This window comes from Podarcis muralis, chromosome 2 (assembly GCF_964188315.1).
Source record: "Podarcis muralis chromosome 2, rPodMur119.hap1.1, whole genome shotgun sequence".
NCBI classification, from domain to species: domain Eukaryota; kingdom Metazoa; phylum Chordata; class Lepidosauria; order Squamata; family Lacertidae; genus Podarcis; species Podarcis muralis.
The window spans coordinates 34,164,429-34,188,911 of NC_135656.1; the positions used below are offsets into that span (position 1 = coordinate 34,164,429).

Sequence of the window (24,483 nt, forward strand, 5' to 3'; positions counted from 1 at the left end):
AAAACCCTCTTTTTTCCTTCCTTATACTCACCAGCTAAGATCATTTGTCTTCTTACCACAGTTCTGCTGAAGCATCTCTCAGCTGCTGATATCCACTATTGCCACCCCTCAAGAAACCACTCCAGGGTCCATGTATGACTTAGCATGCTTGGGCTTGTTCAGGTAGTATAAGAAATCTGACTCATCGCCAATATGGCAGGCGAGGTCTTCACCAGTCACCTGACACAAGAAATGATGAGGTCATTTAAACCCAGATTCCAGGAAGCGTCAAAATGGAGGCTAACCTCAGGTCTTGGACTCTGATCATCTTCCAAGGCTGGAGTGTAGTACTGAGTCAGGAAAACCACATAACAACAACATACCTAACACTACAAGAGACCATATAACACCGATCCTGAAAGGCCTACATTGGCTTCCAGTATATTTCCGAGCACAATTCAAAGTGTTGGTGCTGACCCTTAAAGCCCTAAACAGCCTTGACCCAGTGTACCTGAATGAGCCTCTCCACCCCCCATCGTTCAGCCCAGACACTGAGGTCCAGCTCCGAGGGTCTTCTGCTGGTTCCCTCACTGCAAGAAGTGAAGTTACAAGGAACCAGGCAGAGGACCTCCCTGGTAGTGGCGCCCTCCCTGTGGAACACCCTCCTATCAGATGTCAAGGAAATAAACAACTATCTGACTTCTAGAAGACATCTGAAGGCAATCCTGTATTGGGAAATTTTTATTGTCTAATGTTTTACAATTTTTTATGTGTTGTAAGCCGCCCAGAGTGGCTGGGGAAACCCAGCCAGACAGGCGTGGTATAAATAATAAAATTAGTAGTAGTAGTAGTAGTAGTAGTAGTAGTAGTAGTAGTAGTACAGACTTATAATAAAAAGTAATGATATTTCAATACTCTTGAAAATTCAAAGAAAATAATGAGGGGAGTTGGATGGAAGTGCCGTGTGGGATTTTTATGAACAGTAATCTAGAAGGGGGCGTGTGTTTAAAAAGGATGAGACGTATGACCTTAAACCAAGAGTGGCGTGAGTACCAGTAGCTCTGCAGATATTGTTGGACTTCAATTCCCATTAGCCCCAGGCAGCATGGCCAATGCTTAAGGATAGTGGGAGTTGCAGTCCAGCAACATTTGGAGGGTCACAGGCTCCCCATTTGCACTATAAACTGTAGTTTTATGAAGTACGCAAAGGATCTGTCATAGAGCTTTGGCCATGCTGAGATGAAATGGATATATGTGGCCAGGGTGGACATACCCACAGGTTCTATTCTGCATTTCATCAAGAGAAGTGCTTTGCATTTTCAAAGAGGCAGGTGCATGGTGCCTGATGTCTAATTACAATATTTGTCATCATAACAGTGTTTGCAAAGAGTGCATCAAAATAACATAATTATCTGGAAAGCAACATCCGGATCACAAAGGGGAAGAAGTAATGGACACTAATGGGTAACCAGATCTTTAATTAAGCACAGAGATCAAGATGACGAGAAAGAAAATGTTTTAGGGGATTTGTGTACACTTCAGGCCAACAGGGAGGCATGGGCAGATGTGCAGAGCTGATAAAGTAAGGAGCAAATGCATGGAAATGAGATTCAAAACCAGAGATGTGAAATACATTACCCCACAGCCATGGGAGGTTTCCATTTCATACAAGAAATGCTGCTGCTCCTCATTTTGGTAAACCTAGCAGCCTAGAACATTTTTGATTCTACTGTTAAAAAGCATTTGGACCTACTCTCAGAGAATGTGGAAAGCTGTTGTGATGAGTTTTCTTCTCTCCTGGGTGCCAGGTAAGAGCATTTCTTCTCTTCCCTCCAGCTCTACTAGCTGACAAATCAACTAAAATACATGGTGGAAGGTAGGATGGATGTTGGAATGAAGGGCAGTAATTTCTCCAGTTCACTGGCTTTCAAAATGATGGCAAAGCAAGAGGAGAGGAAGGATACTGTGGGACTCTGCCTGGAACACAGACTTTTGAATCTTACCATACTGACACATTCATCTTCTCATTTTGTTCCTATTCCAGAAGCCACCCAGAAACAGATTTGTGGTTACTATGATGTGGCCAAGTACCTGAACATCTCTTCTAAGAAGGAACTCTTCTCATACACCATACCCAAGAGAAATTGGGAAGAATCCTTAGAAGTTCAACTAGACTTCACCCTGGTGTCTATCCTTTCAGTGGTAAGAGAGAATAATCATTACGTGTCTGGTCTCCAGTGATATGACTAAGCAAAAATACTGAGGAGGGGGGAAAGAAAGGGCAGGGAAGTTGGAGCAGGGGAATAATTGTTGGGGTAGAATAACAAAACACTCGTGTGCTAGTTTAGTAGCTGCAATTCCAGCTGTGCGTTGACTGGCAGGGCCACCAGCAGATCAGCCAGCAGGAGAGCAGGAATTTTAAAAGAGGGTCATCCATCTCCCTCCCACCCTCCGGTAGTGCTACTATCTGTCTTAATTTTCTAGGGCAGGAAGAAGAGAATACATTAATCTTTACCCTTTTGCTTCTTTGCAGCAAGAAAAATTGCAGGTGGTCACATTCTATTTCTGGCTTCATGTGGTAAGGTCCTCTTTCTTCTCTGCAAGTAACAAACAGATTCATCCTCCCATGAGAACCCAAAGGAGATTTAAAAAACAACAACAAACTAATATAATTTTTCCTTCCACTAGAGCTGGAAAAATGATTTCATCTCATGGGATCCCTTGGATTTCTGTAACATTACAAGGATCCCTCTTCCTGTGAAACTATTTTGGACCCCAGACATTTACATAGATGAACGGTAATGCTGCTTTTAATCAATGTGGAATGTGTTTTCAAACTGCATTTTGAGGGCAAATTTGCAGGGTTGCCCTGAAACCACATTATAATTTCCATGCCTAGGCATCGAGAAGGCTGCCTGCCATGATAGCCAGATGTTTAGCAGCACTGGAATAGAGGATGAGCACAAATGCGGGCAGCATTGCCAGAACTAAGCCAAGAGCTTGTGAATTTTGCATTGTTTGGCTGTGTTTAGGTTACCTTGTGTTTCCTTGGCACAGAGCTAAATGAAATATAATCTTCCCCAACCACCCATCTATCATGCAAAATAGCCACCATCCTACAAATGCTGTGGTAGTTTGCTTGAAATACTTGGTTTTACTGGCTTAAAGTCTTAAATGGTTTAGGTTAGGTATTATTATTATTATTAATTTGGATTATTAAATAACATACCGCAAGTTCATTTTTCTCAATTGCTTGAAATTGAATCCAAGCATCAGGATTTAAAGTTTTTATTTTTGTTCTGCCTTTCTTCCCCCACCTCTAGCTAAGGATGATATAATTTAGGTGTCTGTGAAAAGAACCATAGATGGTTTCTGAGTGGGGGGGGTGCTAAGGGGGACACAGTGAGTGGAGCTTGGGTTCTGCAAGCCAACAGCATTTTGGAAGTGCTGACCACCTCTCTCTCGAGACCTGGTGTGGGAGCAGTGGACTTTGCAAGGTTTCAACCGTGCCATTTGTAAATAAACAGATATTACAAAATGCCACAAGCCTCCTTCTGGGGGAAAATAAAACGGGTAGGGGCCACACACCTGGAACATCTCACCACTGAGAGAAGTGATGTGATCTAACATTATCATTACTATTCCGATCCCCAGACATTTTTGTGACAGCTGCTGAATATTGCAAAATATTGGAAATATTTTTGTTGGAAAATTAAAAAATTACAGAATCCACCTGGGCTTTCCTATAAGGTGACATTGTTTATATGGGAAACGTATTAATGTCTTATTTGTATATTATAAATGTTTTCATAACACCCTTTGGTTATATTTTATACTCTATTATTATATAATACATGCAGTCAATCTCTGTATGTTTGTTTGGTTGTTGTACTGACAAAGAGGGTTTCAATGTAGGAGCCAAACCTATAAATTGTCTCTTCCTTCTGCATCTCACATCCATCCTTTGAAGTACACCTCTTCAGGTTGTCCCCAGCATTCTCTTTTGTTTGCTCGCTGCATCCATACAAACCCTGCTGTTAGTTTCAGATCATCCACCCTTTGCATAGGTGGCTTTCCCCTTGGTCTTTTAAAATGGTAGGGTCTCCACCCAATACCCCATTGGCCTGGATCATCTCTTGCCACATGCCCTGCTTAAGTCCATTTTTATTAATGCAGGTTGTCTAATATGTACAAAATGCTAAGCTTTCCTTACGATAACCGTATCTTTAGGGCCGATGAAGACAAGTTCACACTCAGCCCTATGGCATTTGTCACATCCGATGGCCACATTCATTTGCTTCAAACCTACCGACTCACTTCATCCTGCGGTCTGGATGTCCATGCATTTCCTTTCGATAAACAAAAATGCAACTTAACCATGACCACAATATGTTCAGGTAACACAGCCAAGCACAGCTGTATTTCTTTGAACTGTCATGATCGTTTGATTCTATCTCTCCATCCATGTACTTTTGAATGCACACTCCCAATTGGTACCCCATATGCTCACGCTTCAATCTTCACAAATCACCCCTTTCCCACCTATGTTTGCTTGCAAGCCTGCCAGACCTACGACCCCTTGTTAAACCTTTACACCATTCCCGAATCAGCTTCCCAACACCCACCCCCTCTTAACTCCCCAACCCCCACATCTCTCACAGCTTCCTAAATCTCCCAATTCTCTCACAGCTCACCCCACCCTTCCCTTTATACTTTTACAAATCTCTCCCTTTGCAACTCATCAACTTCACCACCACCACAAAGGGCAAAAAGACTTTCCTCTTCACCCCAACAGCAGTGGTGACAACAACAGGGTTAGCACAGCTGTTGTTGTGTGAAGGAGAAAGCCCTGCATTTCAAAATGCAGGCATTTTTCTCTCCTTCTCTGAGCAGCAATCATAGCAGAAACTTTGGGGTGGGGTAGATGTTGTAGAGAGCTTTGTCCTCCCCACCCTCAATGGCAGTGGAATCAGAGGTGGAATGTGGGGTAGAACTGTCCTTCCTGCTCCTTTGTGGCCTGGTCACTCTACCCATGTCTTTGCACTGCTCTCTCACTCTGCCTACCTGGTATATCCAACCTGTAGTTTGCATGGCTGCCTATTGGTGGCCATGAAAACTGCTGCATGATGACAGCCTTACAATTTTGTTCTATAGAAAGATAAGATTAGGTTGCATCCAACTAAGACCTACTCAGAGTAGACCCATTGAAATAATGGACCTGAGTTAGCCATGCCCATTAATTTCAATGGGTCTATACGGAGTAGGACTAGCACTGGGCACAAGGCATTATTATTTACTTACTATATTTCTTATCTGGCCTTCACCAGGAGGTGAACACTGTACACTCAGCTTGAGCCTTTCCAAATGTGCCTTACGTTCCCTGTTTTCCACATCTTTCTTGACTCTCTCCCTATTATCACTCCTTATTGTATGCTTGCTCCCCCTGCCAATGTCCCCAGGTCAAAGTCTTCTCTCAGTTTTGAGAGTTGCTCCCATGGGAGGCTGACCATGTGTTTGCTATTGGTATATCACTACCAATTTGGGTGTGATGCCATGCTGGGGCTAAATTCACACACTGAGCAAGCTGTGGGACAAGATGGAACAGTTATGGCACAACCTCAAAAGGAAGGCCTAAGAGGGCTGACAGACTTCACTACTGAAGTACACAGTCTGTGCTCCTAACGGGTTCATCAGCTTTATGCTTCATATATATATATATATATATATATATATATATATATATATATTACTGAGGATGTGATTGTGATTTTCTATACTGCCCTAAACTAACAACCTTCATTTGTCTTCTGCTGAATCTAGATAAGGAAATACTAATGAAGAGCTCTAAATCTTCCATGAAAGCAAACCAAGATAGTCACAAAAGTTTTTTGAGCAGTGGAGAATGGAAGTTTGAGGAACTGAGGATCATAGAGAGCACCTGGGGATCTGATATAGGCAACTTTAGTATTGTCACTTATGAGGTATTTGGTTTCTAATACATTTAGAAAACATGGGAACACTGAAAGATATCCCTATATATCTAGTGTTCGGTTTTATGCTTAAGACAAAGTTTGTGTTCGTTTTTAAGCTTAAGCAAAATTTCAGGAATTCTGCTTAAATTTTTAGGGTAGTAAATTTACCTAGATGAAGGTCTACCAGGCTTGTATGTTGAGCACACTGCTTTATGGGCAGCTTACAGGCATCAGGCATGTTGCCTCAATGTCTTCCACATGCACTGCGCCAGGCAGATTTTGAGCCACACATGGCAGGACAGAGTCTCAAGCAAAGATGTGCTCTTGCAAGCCCACATTCCTACACTCCTGTCTCAGTTACATCTATGTGGGCAGCTTGGTCATGTCCACAAAAAGGAATATGGCAGGACCCCCAAGGATGTGCTTTATGGGGAGCTGGCTTCAGGCACAAAGCCCATTGGCCGACCAACTCTGTGTTACAAAGATGAAGGCTGGCAACATCAACCCCACCGTGTGGGAATCCCATGCAGACAACTACAGAGCCTGGAGACAAGCAGTCAGGCCATGTATCCACAGCAGTGACCAGAGAAGGAATGACTGCTGGGAGGAATGCAGAAACAGGAAACGCCATGGTGCAACTGCTGCAGCACAGCTGGATGCCTTCATCTGCCCCAGCTGCAAGCAAACATGTCTCTCCCATATTGATCTCTACAGCCTCGACAGCAGGCAATGTGCCTCTCCAAAGGTTTAACTTCACTCCCCAAAGGCACATCCTTTACCAACCAACCATTATTAGCTCATTTTCAAAAAAATAAATCAATTGTCCTTTGCAATATGTTGATGATGGACACTTTGATTTTAAGTAATCGTTCAAGCTGCAGCAATACAAACAGAATAGCATCCTGAGGTTGCAATCCTATGCACACTTATCTAGTAAGATCATTGAAGAAGTAAGCATGCATTGGGTTAGTAGATGTGTTGCGGAAGCAAGCACAACTTGGGTGCTTCCAGATGACCTGTTTATTTAGTTTGTTTGTGGGCAGGTTAGATGTTGTCATGTCAAATACAGTGTTATCCGACACTTTCCATGAAACATTTTAGGAAGAGAGAAAATAATGGTCTCCCCCCCCCAATTTTTTTTATTGATTTTCACATTTATCACAAAGAAAAAAGAAAAACATTACAAAACACAAAACAAAGAAAAAAGACACAAAAAAGAATTATCACTTCATATCCCTAATTTCATTACATTGACAACTGACTTCCTCAAATCCCCTCTAACTGAATTTCATTATATCACCTGTTTAACAGTTCTCCAAATGGTCTCACCCACTCTTAGGCTGCTAAGAATAAGGACCATGGGCAAACTGATGCTACTAGTGAGACTGAAAGGATAGTACCATTCTTTGCTGTAATCTTCATTCTTGTTTTGTCCTTTTTTGGGACAGGTTTCTATGAAGAGGCAATCCATTTTGTATGTGTTGGTTCTGATCCTGCCAACTTTTACTCTGTTCTTGCTGGATATGGCTATTTCTTATGCGTTTGCTTGCCCTGGAGAAAAGATTGCTTTCAAAGTGACACTGATCCTGCAAGTCTCACTCTTGTCATTGATTCTGAATGATATGCTACCGTCAGCATCCGATGATCCACCAGTCATAGGTAACCACCTTTTACTGCACGGATTATTCAGCCCTGGCAGCCTTTGAACAGTTTGGGGGGCTGTCACATAGTTTTGGTTGCTTTCATTGGACCTACTCGCATTGTGGTCCAGCAAGCAGGTCCCTGAGTCAGTAACTGATTTTTAGCTGGAGATATTATTTTGTAAATCGTAATTACCTGGCATTGTACAGAACTAGAATAAAGATACTCCTTATCATTTATTTAGTACATATTAAAGGACTTCAGTGACATGAACTTGCGGATCTTACAACAGCTCTGCTAGGTATCTTGGTGTTATTATCCATATATCTCAGATGTAGGGAAAGAATGAGAGAGTTTAGCTAGCCACCCTGAGAGATTTGTCGCAGGGAATACATCCTGTTTTGCAGCTGCTATGCTATAGTAGCTTTTATTACAACACTGGCAGTACCCATTGACCTCCGCATGAGATAGGGAAAGAAGGGACTCTTTAACACCTTCCTACCACTTGTGAATAGGGACGCAGGTGGCGCTGTGAGTAAAAGCTCAGCGCCTAGGACTTGCTGATCGTCAGGTCGGCGGTTCGAATCCCCGCGGCGGGGTGCGCTCCCATTGCTCGGTCCCAGCGCCTGCCAACCTAGCAGTTCAAAAGCACTCCCGGGTGCAAGTAGATAAATAGGGACCGCTTACCAGCGGGAAGGTAAACGGCGTTTCTATGTGCTGCGCTGGCTCGCCAGATGCAGCTTGTCACGCTGGCCACGTGACCCGGAAGTGTCTTCAGACAGTGCTGGCCCCGGCCTCTTGAGTGAGATGGGCGCGCAACCCCAGAGTCGGACACGACTGGCCCATACGGGCAGGGGTACCTTTACCTTTTTACCAATTGCGAACAGCAGCAAAGGCCTGCAGTGTGCTATGCATCTCTGACAAAGGTTTGCACAGCACAATCTTCTAGTGAACAACAGCATGAGTCTAACCATGCCCATCCATGAGTAAGTCCTATTGAAGTCAATGTGACTTACTCCCAGGAGTTAGGAGTGCACCCCAGTTGAGTTAAATCCTCAATGTTCTATGGATTGGAAGTTGGCACTCCTTCAAGGAAAAGGTGGGACAAAGGAACAGATGGCCAAAGCCACTTTAATCGCTGCCACAGCACCAGGATTTATAGAACCCAGGGTCCACAGAACCAGAGATGGGACAGGTGTCTCCACTTAGGCCTGAGGAACCCCAGTACATGGCCAGTCCAACAGCACAGGAATCACACCAAGTGGGAGGCCGTGGGACCCAAGAGCAATGTCCATTTTCAGGCCAGAAGGTGGCCCTTTAAGGGAGTCTGGATTTCCAAAAGGCAGTTGTTCATATAAGAGTTGTGGACTGATAGTAGAGGCCTCAGTCCAGTTCCAACTCCAGTTTGAGCAACTTGTCCCCTAGGAACTCTCCGTGGTGCTGCAACAACTAACCAGTCTTGTCCTATGGGTTCCTCTGCAGGAGAAGGGCAGGAAGACAGAAGTAGTCTTCTTAATGATGAATGTATTTGATTGGCCATGGAAATCCCTATTTCTCTCTATTTCACTATTATGCATTTCTGAGAGAAGGATTCCATGCTAGCCAAAGAGGGCAAGATGACTCGGTTTTGTGTTTCAATGCTTTGGGTATTTTTGGATTTATCCTTATTTTATACCTTCAAAAATCTACAAAGTGTGTGAGTTTTGGGGCATTTAATTCTCATAAAGGAGAACTAGAGCTTCTACAAGTTTCTGCAAGCAATCTGGCCCATTTGCCACTGTAGTTACACTGGTGATCAGATGGCCACAAAATCTGGTGGGGAGAAGAACCATCACCCATTGTCACTATCCCAGGCTCCATCTACAAACGCCGACACCACCATCACTACACTTCCCCCACATTCCTTTGGAGTTAGACCTAATTCCCACTCAAGTTATTTCAAGCTCCCCCAAAACGACCGTCATCTCTACCATACATACATCCCATCACAGACAAAGCATCTACAGACATAGGAGCACCAAACCAGCAACCCACATGTTACTTGTGTGGTCCCTACAGCATATCTTCTCAGTGCCACAACACTCCCCATTTCTTTTCTGCCTCCTGCCAGGCCCCTCCCACTCTAGCGTAAAAGAAGAGTCGCCTGAAGGGCCAAATATTTACTATCCATTTCTTCTCCAACACAGCCATGTTTTTCACTGGGATATTTGTATTTATGGTCTTTGGTATCCTGGAGAATGCTTTCGTACTCTATCTTAAACAGAAGAAACCAGAGTCCCCACCCTTCATGAGGAATAAATTTATGAATATAATTCTGAGAAAGAAGAAAAAGCAATCTGAGAAGCCTGTGGCTGATTTAGGTAAGCACTTTCCAAAATGTTTTTTTTTATTTTTCTTACATAATGGAGAAAAAGATCAATAAAGAGGGAGAAGGGGGCAAATGTCAAGCACCATAATCCAGTGCTTTAAAAAAACACCCAAATCCTTTTCACAGTTCATTTTTAGGAGTACGTGAAGGATTGGCTATTTATTTAGTTTTTTATTTAGCTAATTTATGGGTCACTTCATGGCATAAAGTCATGGAGACAATGTCCAGTCCCTCCTGAATGTACAGCTGGAACAAGGCTGAGTTTATTTCTGTGTAATGTAAGAAATGGACTTGAGGCACCAGGCTGTCCCCATTACTCCTCTGATGAAAGAGGTAAGAACATTGTCCAGGATCCATTGTCCAGGAATTGAGATAGTAGAAACCCACTGGACGACCTTCAGGATTTCTTAGGTTGCTTCGACAGGTGAACCAAATGCCAGAATTTAGAATCAAAACAGCCAGTAGTTTTTTAACTCTCCATTTTTAATTCTCAAACAATGTCTGTTCCCACATAGGATTTTCTTAACATGTTAACATATACAGTCTTCATTTTCTTCCATGCAGGAGACGGGCTGCCCAAAGGGAGCCAGCAGGCAGGCAGACCATCCTTGTCAGAAAAGTGCCGTGAAGAAGAGAGTTTGGTGTTTCTGAAACATATTAATGCAGAATTACAACAGATCAGGAAACATCTCTCCCTAGAAGAATGCCAGGATGACTCTGAATCAGTTGTGTGGGATAATATGATCCTCCTTGTGGAGAAAGGGCTTTATTTTACCCGCCTGATTTTCTCACTCATCTTTTTAACTTTTGTTGCCATGCAGTGGACATGCTAAATTATATATTATTGGTATTTGTGGTAGACCAAGGAGTGCATAACCAATGCCCGTTGTACAAGTATCCTAACTTACCAATCTGTTATTTGTATAAAATCAGCAAATGAGACTTGATGAAATGCCTCACCCAAGTGGTGTTTGCTGTTGGAAGTGTGCTTACTAAAGTCAAAGCCTTTCATGCTTGGAAATATGTAAAAACACTGCAAAATTTACGACTCAATCAAGCCTCGCAAAACCAATCATTCAGAAGTGCTGGTTTTTCAAGGCTTCATTGAGTGGCAGGTTTTCTGGCCTGGCGTCAGTATGTGGCATCCTCAAGCAGTTGCCAGGGCCCCAGCGAGGTTCTCTGCTGACACCACATTCATGCACTCCTTTGAAAAACATGTCTGGGTCCAGGAGTTGCCATTTAAATTTCCCACAATTCCCCAGAGCAATGCCTCATTGGAGGCATGGTGGGAATTTTACACGGTAACTTCTGGAGACTGCTATCCAGGTACATCAGAGAAAAGCCATTGGCGGAAGATGGGGGCCCATAAGTAGACATTTTGCCAAGAGCTCCTTCAAAGCTGGAGCCACCTCTGCACATTTTGTCTTGTTTCAACGTACTTCCCAGAATAATCAGTACCTAAGGTGCAAAAACAGGAGTGCTTTGATGAAGAGTTACCTAGCCGAAGATGAAGATGAAGTAGAGGTGGTTCTGGAAAAAAAAAAAGGTGGTCGTTTTAATATGATGTGGGTGGTGTAAGTAGGGAAACTGAGTTCATCTAAGTTGTGTATCTATCATCCCTGACATTGCTTGTCTTTTAAATGCTTAATAAACACCCACACTTAGCATGTCTAGTTCCCCACCCCAGTTTTTCCAACTGCACAATCTTTTCCACATCTTATGTCCAGCTGCACATACAAAAAAGAATTCCTGCCTTAAACTGAGGATGATTTCATATGTAATAGCGATAGCTTGTGGTAAGTTGAAAGTTCTCAAAGTTCATGAAAATGAACAGCACAAATAAACATGCAACCGATTAACTCCACCATGCATGACCAGCTGCTGTGCTTTGTATATCATATGCCACACTGCTTGTGAGATAATTCTGAGCTACCTGTGCACTAGTGATGACTTGCTGGTCATGTAATAAGCTGCATATAATCTCGCCTTCCCAAACAACACATTTCATACTTTTATATTTCAGTATGGTAGTTTCCCCTGCTAACTGTAGTTTCTTGAGGGTGTCGGAAATTGTAGGTCTGTGAGTTCAAGATTCTTTGGGAGGAAGCCAAAGATAGTATTTATAAATAAGAGGTGCAATATTTCAACACTTTTGAAAATTCAAATAAAATAACTAGGGGAGCTAAGTTTGAAGAAGGGGTGGGGAATTTTTATGCTATCACAAAGGGAAGGTGGTTTTTTTTATATAAAAAAAGGGTGCGCAGCATGGCCTTAAGTCAAGGATGGAGAACTGGTGGTCCTACAGATGCTGCTGGACTTCAATTCCCATGAGCCCCAGCCAGCATGGCCAAAGCTTAGGGACAATGGGAGTTGCAGTTCAGCAACATCTGGAGGTCACAGGATTCCCTCTGTGCTATGAACTGTAGTTATGTCCAAGAACCATGGCTCTGTCACAGGAATTTTGGTAGCATCTATACCAAACCACAATTCCCGGGATTCTTTGAAGACACCAATGATAATTAAACTGGGTTTAAACACCGTAGATATATGTGAGTAAGGTTGATATGCCTTCAGGCCCTACTGTGTATTTTACTAAGTGAAGTGTGTTGCATTTTCAAAGAGGCAGGAGTGTAGTGCCTGATATCTAATTACAGTATTTGTCTTAACAACATTTGCAAAGAGTGCATTAAAAGAACAACTCACAATTGTCTGGAAAGAAACATCCGGACCTCAACGAGGAGTAAGTAATGCACACTAATGGGAAGCCAGATCCTTAATTAAACACAAATCTAGAGGAAGCGAAAGCAAATGTTTTAGTTGGGTGATCCCAACAGGGAGAAATATACAGATGCTAATGCAGAGCCAATAAAGTTACGAGAAAATATTATTACGAGCAAATGCATGGAAATGAGATTCAAAACCAGAGATGTGAAATGCATTACCCCACAGCCAGGAGAGATCTCAATTTCACACAGAAATGTGGCTCTTCCTCACCGCTGCAAATTTAGCAGCCTAGCAGATTATTGCTTCTTCTCTTAAAGACACTTGGTTCTACTCTCAGAGAAGAATGTGGAGAGCTGTTATGATTAGTTTTCTACTCTCCTGGGTGCCAGGTAAAACCATTTCTTCTCCTCTCTCTAGCTTTAATAGCTGACAAATCAACTAAGAGACTTTATAGAAGGTAGGATGGATGCTAGAATGAAAGGCAGCAGTTTCTCGAGTTCACTGGCTTTCGAAATAATGGGATACAGCAAAGGAAGAGGAGAGAAAGGATACTGTCTGACTCTGCCTAGATGCAGCTCTTTGCTGGGGCTTTTGACACTTGAGATGTCTCTTTTTAGCATCCGCCTTATTTTCGTATTCTTAAGTTTCTTTAAACTGCTTTTAATGTTGTGTTTTCATATAAGGTTGTGTTTTAATTGTAACTGGAAGGGAGAATAACATTATAAAAGAATAAAGGGGAATTGAAATGTGTGAGGAAAAGGCTGAGCAAGTGAAGGCTGGAATGTGAAGGTTGTGTTTGCAGGAGAACCATGCAAGAAGGATGGAAGAACACATGTGCAGGAGCTATTGCTGTAGCTGTTGAGGAAAAAGGAGGGAGGGTTAAACCAGCATAAGCTAGTAGAAAGACGTATTGCCATATAGGGACATAACAGCCCCTTTGCTTCCCTGTGCTTGTAATTGTATAAATGTGTATACTTCTTTCATATTTGGTGTGCCATCCATAACTACTTGCTGGTTGAGGCTGTGTGAAACCAGCCTTGCAATATCTAAATAAATGTCCTATTTGACTAACAATTGGTGTCCGGATTCTGTTGGCCATCCAGGCTGAACCCACAGGGTATTGGGTACTGAACTCCAATATTTCCCCAGCATAACCAAACCTGGAACATTAGGTTGAAGAGCAGGTAATAAATTGTAAACAAGAACAAGAACAGAACAAGGACTTTTGAATCTTACCATACTGACACATTCATCTTCTCATTTTGTCCCCACTCCAGAAGCCACCCAGAAACAGAATTGTAGGTATCACGATGTGGCTGAGTACCTGAACATCTCTTCTAATAAGGATCTCTTCTTATACACCATACCTCTGAATAATTGGGAAAAGCCTATAGAAGTTCAACTAGACTTCACCCTGGTGTCCATCCTTTCAGTGGTAAGAGAGAATAATCATTGCATGGTTGGTTGCTAGTGATGGGGCTAAGCACAAATACTGGGGAGGGGGCAAAGAAAGGGAAGGGAGGTTGGATGTGGGGTGCTGCCTTACAATTGCAAACTGTTGGGGGAAATTGCAGAACAGTTGCTTACTGGATTCATAGCTTCAATTCTAGCTGTGTGTGACAGGCAGGGCCACCAGCCAGTTGGGGACGGGTGGATTTTTAAAGAGGGACATCCATCTCCCACCCACCCACCTTCCAGTTGTACCACCAATATATCTGTCTCTGTGTTAATTCTGTAGGACAGGAGGAAAATAATATGTTAATCTTTTCCCTTTTTGTTCCTTGCAGCAAGAAAAATTGCAGGTGGTCACATTCTATTTCTGGATGTATGTGGTGAGGTCCTCTTTCTTCTCTGTAAATAGCAACCAGATTTTTCCTCCCATGATTTTATTTTATTGTAAGTAATATATTTTTTCTTTCCTCTAGTTCTGGGACAATGAATTTGTCTCATGGAATCCCTTGGATTTCTGTAACATTACGAATATCACTTTGCCTGTGAACCTTTTCTGGACCCCAGACCTCTATATAGATGAACGGTAATGCTGCTTTTATCCTATGGTGAATGTGTTTCCAAACTGCATTTTCAGGGCAAATTCACAGGGTTGCTTTTGGTGCAGCCATGTACTGAAACCACTTTACCATATCTATTCCAAGGCATTGAGAAGGCTGCCTGCTATGATAGCCAGAGGTTTAACAGCACTGGGCTGGGGGCTGAGCACAAATGCAGACACCATTGCCAGAGCTAAGGCAAGAACCTGTGAATTTTGCGTTGTTTGACTGAGTTCAGGTTGCCTCATGTCTTCTTGGCACAGAGTTTGGTCTAAGGGCTTGTCCACATTCTGCTTGTTCTTCACCCCCACTTTCCCGCTGATGTCATGGGAATAAATTAGAAAATTGTGCAAGTTTTGATTCATTATTCGTTTGTTATAAGTATTTTATATCATCATTCAGTTATATTTTATGTTTTATTGTTGTCATGAAGTCAATATCTACACGTTGACCCTCTAGATCAGGGGTAGTCAACCTTTTTGTACTTACCGCCCACTAATGCATCTTTCTTGATGGTAAAATTTCCTTACCACCCACCAGTGCTCGATGGAAGGAGGATTCAACTTTTGCCGTAGAGCCCCCAACCGCCCATCTAGAATCCTGAAACTAGTGGGCAGTAGGGACCAGGCTGACAATCCCTGCTTTAGTTGGTTGTTCCAACAAATAGTTGGTAGACCGTGAGACTCTTAATCTCAGGGTTGTGGGTTTGAGCCCCACATTGAGCAAACAGATTCCTGCATCGCAGGGGGTTGGACTAGCTCAGCCTTTCTCATCTGTGGGTCCCCAGATGTTGTTGAACTACAACTCCCATCACCCCTAGCTAGCAAGGCCAGAGCTTAGGGATGATGAGAGTTGTAGTCCAACAACATCTGGGGACCCACAGGTTGAGAACCGCTGTCCTAGATGATCCTTGGGGTCTCTTCCAACTTTACAGTTCTATGATTAACAATGAGGCTTCCCATGTAGGGGCCAGACTTACGGGTTATCTAATCTGTGCAAAATGCAAAGCTTTCCTAATTACAATACGCTGTCTTTAGGGCAGATGAAGACAAGTTCACACAGAGCCCTTTTGCTTATGTATCAGCCGACGGTTCCATTCAAATGTTTCAAGCCTACCGACTGACTTCATCCTGCAGTCTGGATGTCCATGCGTTTCCTTTCGATCAACAAAAATGCAACATAAGCATAATGTCATCGATACATTCAGGTAAAACCATGTATTTCGTTGAACTGGCATGATAGTTGGCTTCTCTCTCTTCATTTGTACCCTCTTGAATACACACCCCCAATTTGCACCCCATTAACTCACTCTTATGTTGAACTCCAAACCACCACACTTCACCCCCTTTTCCACCTATCTCGGCAATTATTATAACCAGGGGCCGCAGCCCAGCTTGTGTGGCTCACCAACCCCACTAAACCCTACGCAGCTTGCCAACTCCCCTCCGTTTACACCTCACCCAACCCCCAATCCCGCCACAGCTCTCCCAATGGCCCCAAAGCCCTAACAGCTTGCCCAACCCCAACCCCTTGCACACCACCATGCCCTACCTCCAGTGGGGTTGCCAACAAAGGGAGCATGGTTTCTGCTGTGGGAAGAGACAGGAATGGCTGCATTTTAAAGTGCAGGTGTTTTTCGCACCTCAGAGCAGCAGCATGGGGGTGGGGGGAACGGATGAAGAGGAGATTTTCTCCCGTATGTTCCAACCCTCCCCAACATTTATGGCATGGCTGCAGATGTGGTAAGAAACGAAAAATGCCTGGATTTCCAATTGCAGCATGATGACAGCCTTACAACTTTATTATGTTGTAAGATAAAATTGGGTTAGTCAAGTCCATTACAGTGGTACCTCAGGTTAAGAACGTAATTCATTCCGGAGGTCCGTTCTTAACCTGAAACTGTTCTTATCCTGAGGTACCACTTTAGTTAATGGGGCTTCCCACGCCGCCACACCGCACAATTTCTGTTCTCATCCTGAAGCAAAGTTCTTAACCTGAGGTACTATTTCTGGGTTAGCAGAGTCTGTAACCTAAAGCATCTGTAACCTGAAGCGTCTGTAACCCGTGGTACCACTGTACTTTCAATGGGTCAATGTGAAGTAGGACTAGCATGGGGAACAAGCCATTATTATTTGTTCGCTGTATTTCTTATCCACCCTTCATCAGGAGGTCCCCACTATACACTCAGCTTGTGTCTTTCTGAAGGTGCCCTATGTTCCCTGTTTTCTGCATCTTTCTTCACTCTCTCTCCATTATCACTCTTCCCTGCATGTTTGCTCCCCTTGCCAATGGTCAAAGTCGCCTCTCAAAATTAATTCAGAGTTGCTCCCATTGGAGGCTGACCATGTGTGTGCTACTGATACATCACTACCATTTCTGGTGTGATGAAACACCGGGGCTTAATTCACACACTGAGCAAACTGTGGGACAAGATGGAACTGTTATGACACAACCTTAAAAGGAAGATCTAATATGGATGTGACTGTGATTTTCTATACTGCCCTGAAGTAACAACATTCCGTATCATTTCTCTTCTACTGCCTCTAGATAAGGAAATGATAATGGTGAGCAACAAATCTTCCAAGAAGGCGAACCAAGATAGTCGCAAAAATTACTTGACCAGTGGGGAATGGAAGTTTGAGGAGCTGAGGATCATTGAGCACATCATGGAATATGATTTAATTAACTTCAGTGCTGTCACTTATGAGGTATTTGGTTTCTAATACATTTAAAAAACATGGAAATAGAAAAAGATCTCCCCCTATGTAGCTAGTGTTTGTTTTTCATACTTACGAGTTTTAATCCACACTTATTTTCAGAACTGCTGCTTAGATTTTTGGGTAAATTATAAAAGGGTAGTATGTTATTGGCTCATTTTCATTTCTTAAAAAAGAATGCAAGTGTTCTTTGAAATATGTTGATGATGGACACTTCGATTAAAAACAAAACACGGTTAAACCAACAGGGAAAACAATAAATCAGAAGTTCATTTGGGAGGAATGCTTGCCTAAATAGGTATGTCTACAGGAGCCAGTGGAATGACAACACTGATGGAGGCCTTTTGTATTTCAGCAAGGAGGGAGGCATTCCACAGCCCTGGTGCCATCAAGTTCTGATTACAGTCATACTTCGGGTTGAATATGCTTCATGTTGAGCGTGTTTGAGTTGTGCTCCGCGGCAACCCAGAAGTAACGGAGCGCGTTACTTACGGGTTTTGCTGCTTACGCATACACAGATGCTCAAAATGACGTCACACGCATGCGCAGAAGCGGCGAAAAGCTTGCCATTGCTAGTTACGTTTGCTTCTGGATTACGAATGGGGCTCCAGAACGGATCCCGTTCGCATCCCAAGGTACCACTGTATTGAAATTTTGCCTGCCAGGCCATTACAGACAGAGAAACCTTTGTTTTCCTTCAATGGTAAATCCCTCAGTGGTACGGGGACCCATTTCAGGGTTTCTGCAGCAGCTCTTTTGATCCCACTCCAGGTCCTGCCAGGGGCTCCACTGTTTCCTACAATTGTTATTGTTATTAATATTACATTTATATCCCACTTTTCCTTCTGAAACATTTTTGGAAGAGGGAAGATGGTGGTCCTACCCACCAATGGGTTGCTAAGAATAAGGACTATGAATGAATGAATGAATGTATGCTACTCATGAGACTGAAAAGAGAGTTCCATTCTTTGCTGTAATCTTCATTTTTATTTATTCATTTCCCCCCTTTTTTTTGACAGATTTCTATGAAGAGGCGCTCCATTTTGTATGTGTTGGTTCTGATCCTCCCAACTTTAACTCTCTTTTTGCTGGATATGGCTATTTCTGTAGCATCTGCCTCTCCTGGAGAAAAGATTGCCTTTAAAATGACACTGATCCTTCAAATCTCATTTTTGTCAATGATTCTTAATGATATGCTACCCGCAACATCGGATAATCCACCAGTCATAGGTAAACCACCTTTTATACATGTCTTATTTCAGCGCCGGCAGCCTTTGAACACTTAGGGGCTGTCAAATAGTTTTGGTTGCTTTCATTGGACTAATTCACATTGTGGTTTAGTTAGTGAGCAGGTCCCTGGATCAGTAACTAACTTTTAGTTGGAGGTGCATTTGTTTAGCACTTTAATATGGTCAAAGCACTTCAAATATATTATCTTTCAAATCGTATAGCAACCCTGTAAGGTCGGTCAGTATTATTATCCCTATCTTTCAGCTTGAAGGTGAATAATTATTATTTTATTATTATGTATTACATTTGTATGCCTCCCTTTACCTGTAGATCCCAAGGCAGTTCACAAAATAAATCACAATATATATATTTTTAAAACCAGAAAATACATAATAAAAACAAAAACAACCCAATAGTATCCCATCCCACAACACATTTTAAAAGGGCAACATAAATAAATAAAATTATCCAGTAGCACCTGAGAGACCAACTAAGTTTGTTCCGAGTATAAGCTTTCATGTGCATGCACACTTCTTCAGATACACTGTGTCAGGGAACTGCCATCAGTGCCGGAGGGAGAGAGCAAGCTCCAGAGGGATTCCAGAGAGCGTCCTGGGATGGGGAGAGGCAGCCTAGCTTCTGGGGAAGAGAATCAGCGTAGCACCAGTGGAGAAGGGAGGCAGATGGGGGAATCGGCGAGGCGGTCCCATGACTCCTTGCCGGGGACCAGTGGGGAGAGTATGGGTCCTCCGCTGCCTACGCCCTCCTTGCGCAGAAGGCTTCCGCGCAGGGAGAGTAGGAGGAGAATAGGCGTCAAAGAGCTTCTTTGCTGGAAGAAGTTTAAGAAACGCCCACTGACGGATTCTGCCAGCGATTGAGACAGCCACGGGTGAGTGGCTGTCTGGACAGAAAAGGTTCACTCAGGCAACCCAGCCAGGTGTTGGCACCGGCTTACGCACGAGCAACCCCTAGAACCATTACACACTGAAACAGAAGTCACCTTTATATATAGTGGGAGGGTGGGGTGTGATTCTTCTCAGAAGGGTAGTAGGAGATGGGTGATTGACTCAATGGGTATGGTAAAACTGTTGACTACTGTTAATGACTGCAATTAGTCCTACAAGAAAAAGCAAGGGATAGTATACAGATGACCAAAAATACCTATAGCATATGTAATGAGACAAGAATCCACTATCTCTATTCAGACTAGTTCTATCCATAGTTTTCAGTTTAGACCAACATGGCTACCTATCTGAATTTTAAAAGGGCATTAGACATCAATCAGCCAAAGGCCTGGTTGAAGAGGAATGGTCTACCTGGTGCTTAAAGGTGTATAATGAAGGTGCCAGGCGAACCTCCCTGGGGAGAGCATTCCACAAACAGGGAGCCACTGCAGAAAAGGCCTGTTTTCTCATGTTGCTGCCCTCCAGGCCTTCCTCTTACTAGGAGAGAGAGAAGGGGTTGGGAAGGGAAGGGAAGGGAAGGGAAGGAGCTTGACGCAGTGCAAGTACACTAGCAGGAGTGCCAGACAGGCTCTGCTGATGCACTCACCCCAGACTGCCCCTCTCTGTTGCCTCCTCTCTCTCCCTGACAGTAAGTGGTAAGTGATGTCACTGTTAAGACGCAAAAGAGGCAGCTCCACCACACTAGGCCCCTTCTGAATTCAAGGACACATTCTAGCCAAGCAGAGACTCAAGGAGAGCAAAGGGCAAGCCTATTGATAAGGACTTGGCCCACTGAGAGTTTCAAGCACTGGAAGAGTCCTTGGGTTCCCCATTCCCACATTAAAGAAAAGACCTCTGAGGGATGCTAGCTTTTCACCACCCGTGTTTCTTCTTCTTCAATGCAGCCGCGTTTTTCACTGGGATGTTTGTATTTCTGGTCCTTGGTATCTTGGAGAACGCTTTCGTACTCTATCTCAGAGAGAAGAGACCAAAGTTGCCATCCTTCAAGGGGAATAAACTCATGAATAGAATCCTGAGCAAGAAGAAAGAGGAAAGCGAGAGCCCAGCGACCCATTTAGGTAAGCGTTTTCCGAAATGTAAACAATTTACCATTAGGAGGTGGGGCACCTATAAAGCAGAAGAAGGGTGCAGATATCAAGCACCATCATCCATTACTATAAGAAATCTTTTCGCACAAGGGTATGTGCAGGATTTAAGTACAGTGGTACCTCGGGTTACAGACGCTTCAGGTTACAGACTCCGCTAACCCAGAAATAGTACCTCGGGTTAAGAACTTTGCTTCAGGATGAGAACAGAAATCGCGCGGCGGCAGCGGGAGGCCCCATTAGCTAAAGTGGTACCTCAGGTTAAGAACAGTTTCAGGTTAAGAACGGACCTCCAGAATGAATTAAGTTCTTAACCAGAGGTACCACTGTATACACTCTTAAAAAGAAAAACAAATCATTGAGATGCACCCACTAGAGAGCTGGAATTTGTTTATTGATTGATTTATTAAACAGATTTAGAATAAATTCATCAAGTAGTGTACATCACCCACTAGAATGTGCAATTAGAACAAGCTTGTATTCTTTTCTGAGTAATGTGTGAAATGGACCTGAGGCGTCAGGCTGTCAGCATAGCTCAAATAAGTGGTACATGACCCCAGTCAAGCTTGCTAAGATATATCACCTGTCTGATAACAAATGTTGGAAATGTAAGGAGGCTGAAGGGACATTTTTTCACCTCTGGTGGACCTGTCCGAAAGTGAAGGCCTTCTGGGAAATGATTTACAATGAGTTAAAAAAGGTATTTAGGTATACCTTTCCCAAGAAACCAGAGGCCTTCCTCCTGGGCATTGTCGGCCAGAAAGTGTTAAAGAAGGATAGAACTTTTTTTATGTATGCAACTACAGCAGCAAGAATTCTTATCGCAAAATATTGGAAGATACAAGATCTACCCACGCTGGAAGAGTGGCAGACGCAATTGATGGACTATATGGAACTGGCTGAAATGACTAGCAGAATACGAGATTTGGGAGAAGAAACAATGGAAGAGGACTGGAAAAAATTTAAGGACTATTTACAAAAACACTATAAGTTGTATGAATGTTAAGAAGTTGCATGATTTGGAAATTTTAGCTTCAGCAATTAGATTTGGTGAGCAGAAAACTAGGATAAAAATGTAAGAAAAGGTGGAAATTTAAAGTTATATTATGTTTATTCTAAGGTATAAGTTACTGACAAAAAGTACTTTAAATCTAGAAGTACAATATTTGAAAGATACAAGCAAGGTATGAAACAAGGTAATAATTTGCTGATATGTTTTTTGATAGGAACGCAGGGTGAGGGAGACGTGGGGAAGTCCAGTTGGCAATGTAAAAATGTTTTTGAAAGTTGGATTTTTTCTTTTTTCTTATTTAGTTTCTTTCTTTTTTCTTCATGTTCTTTATATTTCTGACTTTGTATTTGAAAATGCAATAAAAAATATTTAATAAAAAAAAGCATAGCTCAAATAAGTAAGTGTAGAAGGAAGCAATCCATATTAATCTAAGGTCTGGGCAATTTCACAAGTTTCATTCATTCTGTTAAGCCTCAGATGTGCCACATCTGATCCCTTTCATGCAATATAGAAAGTGGAAATAAGCTTAAATCAGATATAAGCTCTTCTTCATTCATTACGTACTGGAAAATATTAATATTGCTCTTAGAGCCATTTAACCTGCATATCTTAAGGCTGAGACACTTATCTGGGAGAACATTCAACTAAACTTGATGGTGGAACTTAGCTCTCAATAGGCATGCATAGAATTGCACTGCAAGAGCCTTCTTGATTTGCATGGTCTTCTCCAGCACTTTGAGTCTTGCAAGGAAAACCCAGGCTCTGTCTGGAATCAAATAACTGGCATTTGTTTTAATGAAGGTGGAGGTATGTTGCTTCACATTGCATTATAACAGATGCAAAATGTCCAACATGGCTTCCAGTGAACTATACGCCGGAATTTGGAATCAAAGAAGCAGTTCTTTAACTCTCCAATCTTTTATTCCCAAACAATGTCTGTTCCCAAACATAACCTTCTTAACAGATTAACATATATCCTCCTCATTTTCATCTGTACAGGAGACAGGTGCCCCAAAGAGAACCAGCCGGCAGATGGATTTCCCTTGCCAGCAAAAGACAGTGAAGATGACAGCTTGGTGTTTCTGAAACATCTGAATATGGAACTGCAACAGATCAAGAAACATCTCTCTCTAGAGGAACGCCAGGATGACCCTGAATCAGTCGCGTGGGATAAAACAATGGCCCTCGTGGAGAAAGGGCTTTATTGCACCCGCCTGATTTTATCTGTTATCTTTTTAGCTGTTATTATCATACAGTGGACGCGCTGAATTATAGATTATTGGCCTTTGTGGTGGAACAAGGAGCATGGCATTTTTGTAGACTAGATCACATAACCGATGCATGTGATACAATTGCACTACATTACCACTAGTTAAGTTGTATAAGGTAAGGAAATGCCATGGGACAGAATGTCTAATGCTGTTGGATATTAAATTACTAATGGCAAAGCAAATCATTCTTGGAAATATGTGAAAACAGGACAAAATTTGCCACTTAACTGAGCCTTGCAAAACCAATTATTCTGAAGTACCGGTTTTCCAAGTCTTCACTGGGTGGCATGTTTTCTGGCCTGGCATCAATGCATGCCATCCTTGGGCAGTTGCCAGGGCTTCAAGAGGGTTTATCAACTTGAAAAGGGTGTCTTTGTCCAGGAATAAATTACCTACAATGCTCCAGAGCAACAGAGGCATTGTGGGAACTTGAAATGGCAACAGCTGGAGCCAATTGCCTACGGCTGCCATCAGGTACTCCAGGAAAAGAACAAGTGGCGTAGAAGGGCTAAATTTTGGCAGGGATACCTTCTCCTGGCCTGATGCTACTATGTTGGCAGAAGCAGCATCAGGCAAAGTCCTTCCTTCTGTGTAACTAGTAAAGGCTCAGAAGCTCCCTGTGCTCTATTGTATTTGACAACTCCAGGAAAACAAAGTAAGCATTGTGGTAATGTGTGAAATTAGTCTAATTTATACATCTAGTTATGATCAGCAATATGAGTTTAAAGAGCAATATCAGTTTGGGCATGAGCAATTTAACTTGGCCAAATAAGAAACCGGGAGCGTTGTTCGCTTCACTTTCTGTGCACTGCTGCCAAAAATCTTATCATTGCATGAAATGAGTGATGCATAATAAAAAAGTGAATTGACAATATTGTTGCTTCATCTTGCCAGTAAGAAGATCCCTGGTGAATTAGGCCAAAGGCCCATCTAGTCCAGCATCCTGTTCTTGCAGTGAGATGCAGCATGCCTTGTGTTTATGGTTGTCCCTGAGGAGGACATTTTTGTTGAAATGTAGCTGGGAGGTGCATATACCAGCCTGAAGTCTCAGGAGCATCATCTTGTTGCTGTTGGTATTCAGAGAGAGAGAGAGAGAGAGAGAGAGAGAGAGAGAGAGAGAGAGAATGGAGTTTCCCTTGGGGGTGGTCAAATCACTGTGTTAGCAGCACCAAAGCGACCTCCCTGGTGCACAAGCCTGGGCAGTGTGTATGTGGGTCCTGGGCTGCCCAGAGGACAAGACACCCCCCCTCTCATTCTTGCTGATGTGGTCCAAAGGAAAGCAGAGCAATACCTACCTGCCCACAAAATGTCTTGCCAGGGTGGTGCATGTTCTAGTTATCTCCCACTTGGACTACTGCAATACGTTCTATGTGGGGCTACCTTTGAAGGTGACCTGGAAAGTACAACTAATCCAGAATGCAGCAGCTAGACTGGTGACTGGGGCCGGCCACCGAGACCACATAACACCGGT

General features: G+C 42.9%; 2 protein-coding genes across 2 annotated transcripts; both read left to right on the forward strand.

The window, feature by feature from the left end:
- Positions 1-1,253: 1,253 nt before the first annotated feature.
- Positions 1,254-10,912, forward strand: LOC114590588 (5-hydroxytryptamine receptor 3A-like). The gene is made up of 9 exons (XM_077924182.1): positions 1,254-1,787; positions 2,024-2,181; positions 2,513-2,557; positions 2,668-2,777; positions 4,210-4,376; positions 5,800-5,960; positions 7,400-7,610; positions 9,779-9,952; positions 10,525-10,912. The coding sequence occupies exons 1-9, from the start codon at positions 1,742-1,744 to the stop codon at positions 10,791-10,793; spliced, it is 1,341 nt and encodes a 446-aa protein (XP_077780308.1). The 5' UTR covers positions 1,254-1,741; the 3' UTR covers positions 10,794-10,912.
- A 184-nt stretch (positions 10,913-11,096) lies between these two features.
- LOC114592841 (5-hydroxytryptamine receptor 3A-like) lies at positions 11,097-23,787 on the forward strand. The gene is made up of 9 exons (XM_077923464.1): positions 11,097-11,286; positions 13,962-14,119; positions 14,472-14,516; positions 14,610-14,719; positions 15,770-15,939; positions 17,280-17,440; positions 18,469-18,679; positions 20,529-20,702; positions 22,741-23,787. The coding sequence occupies exons 1-9, from the start codon at positions 11,097-11,099 to the stop codon at positions 23,007-23,009; spliced, it is 1,488 nt and encodes a 495-aa protein (XP_077779590.1). The 3' UTR covers positions 23,010-23,787.
- Positions 23,788-24,483: the final 696 nt, after the last annotated feature.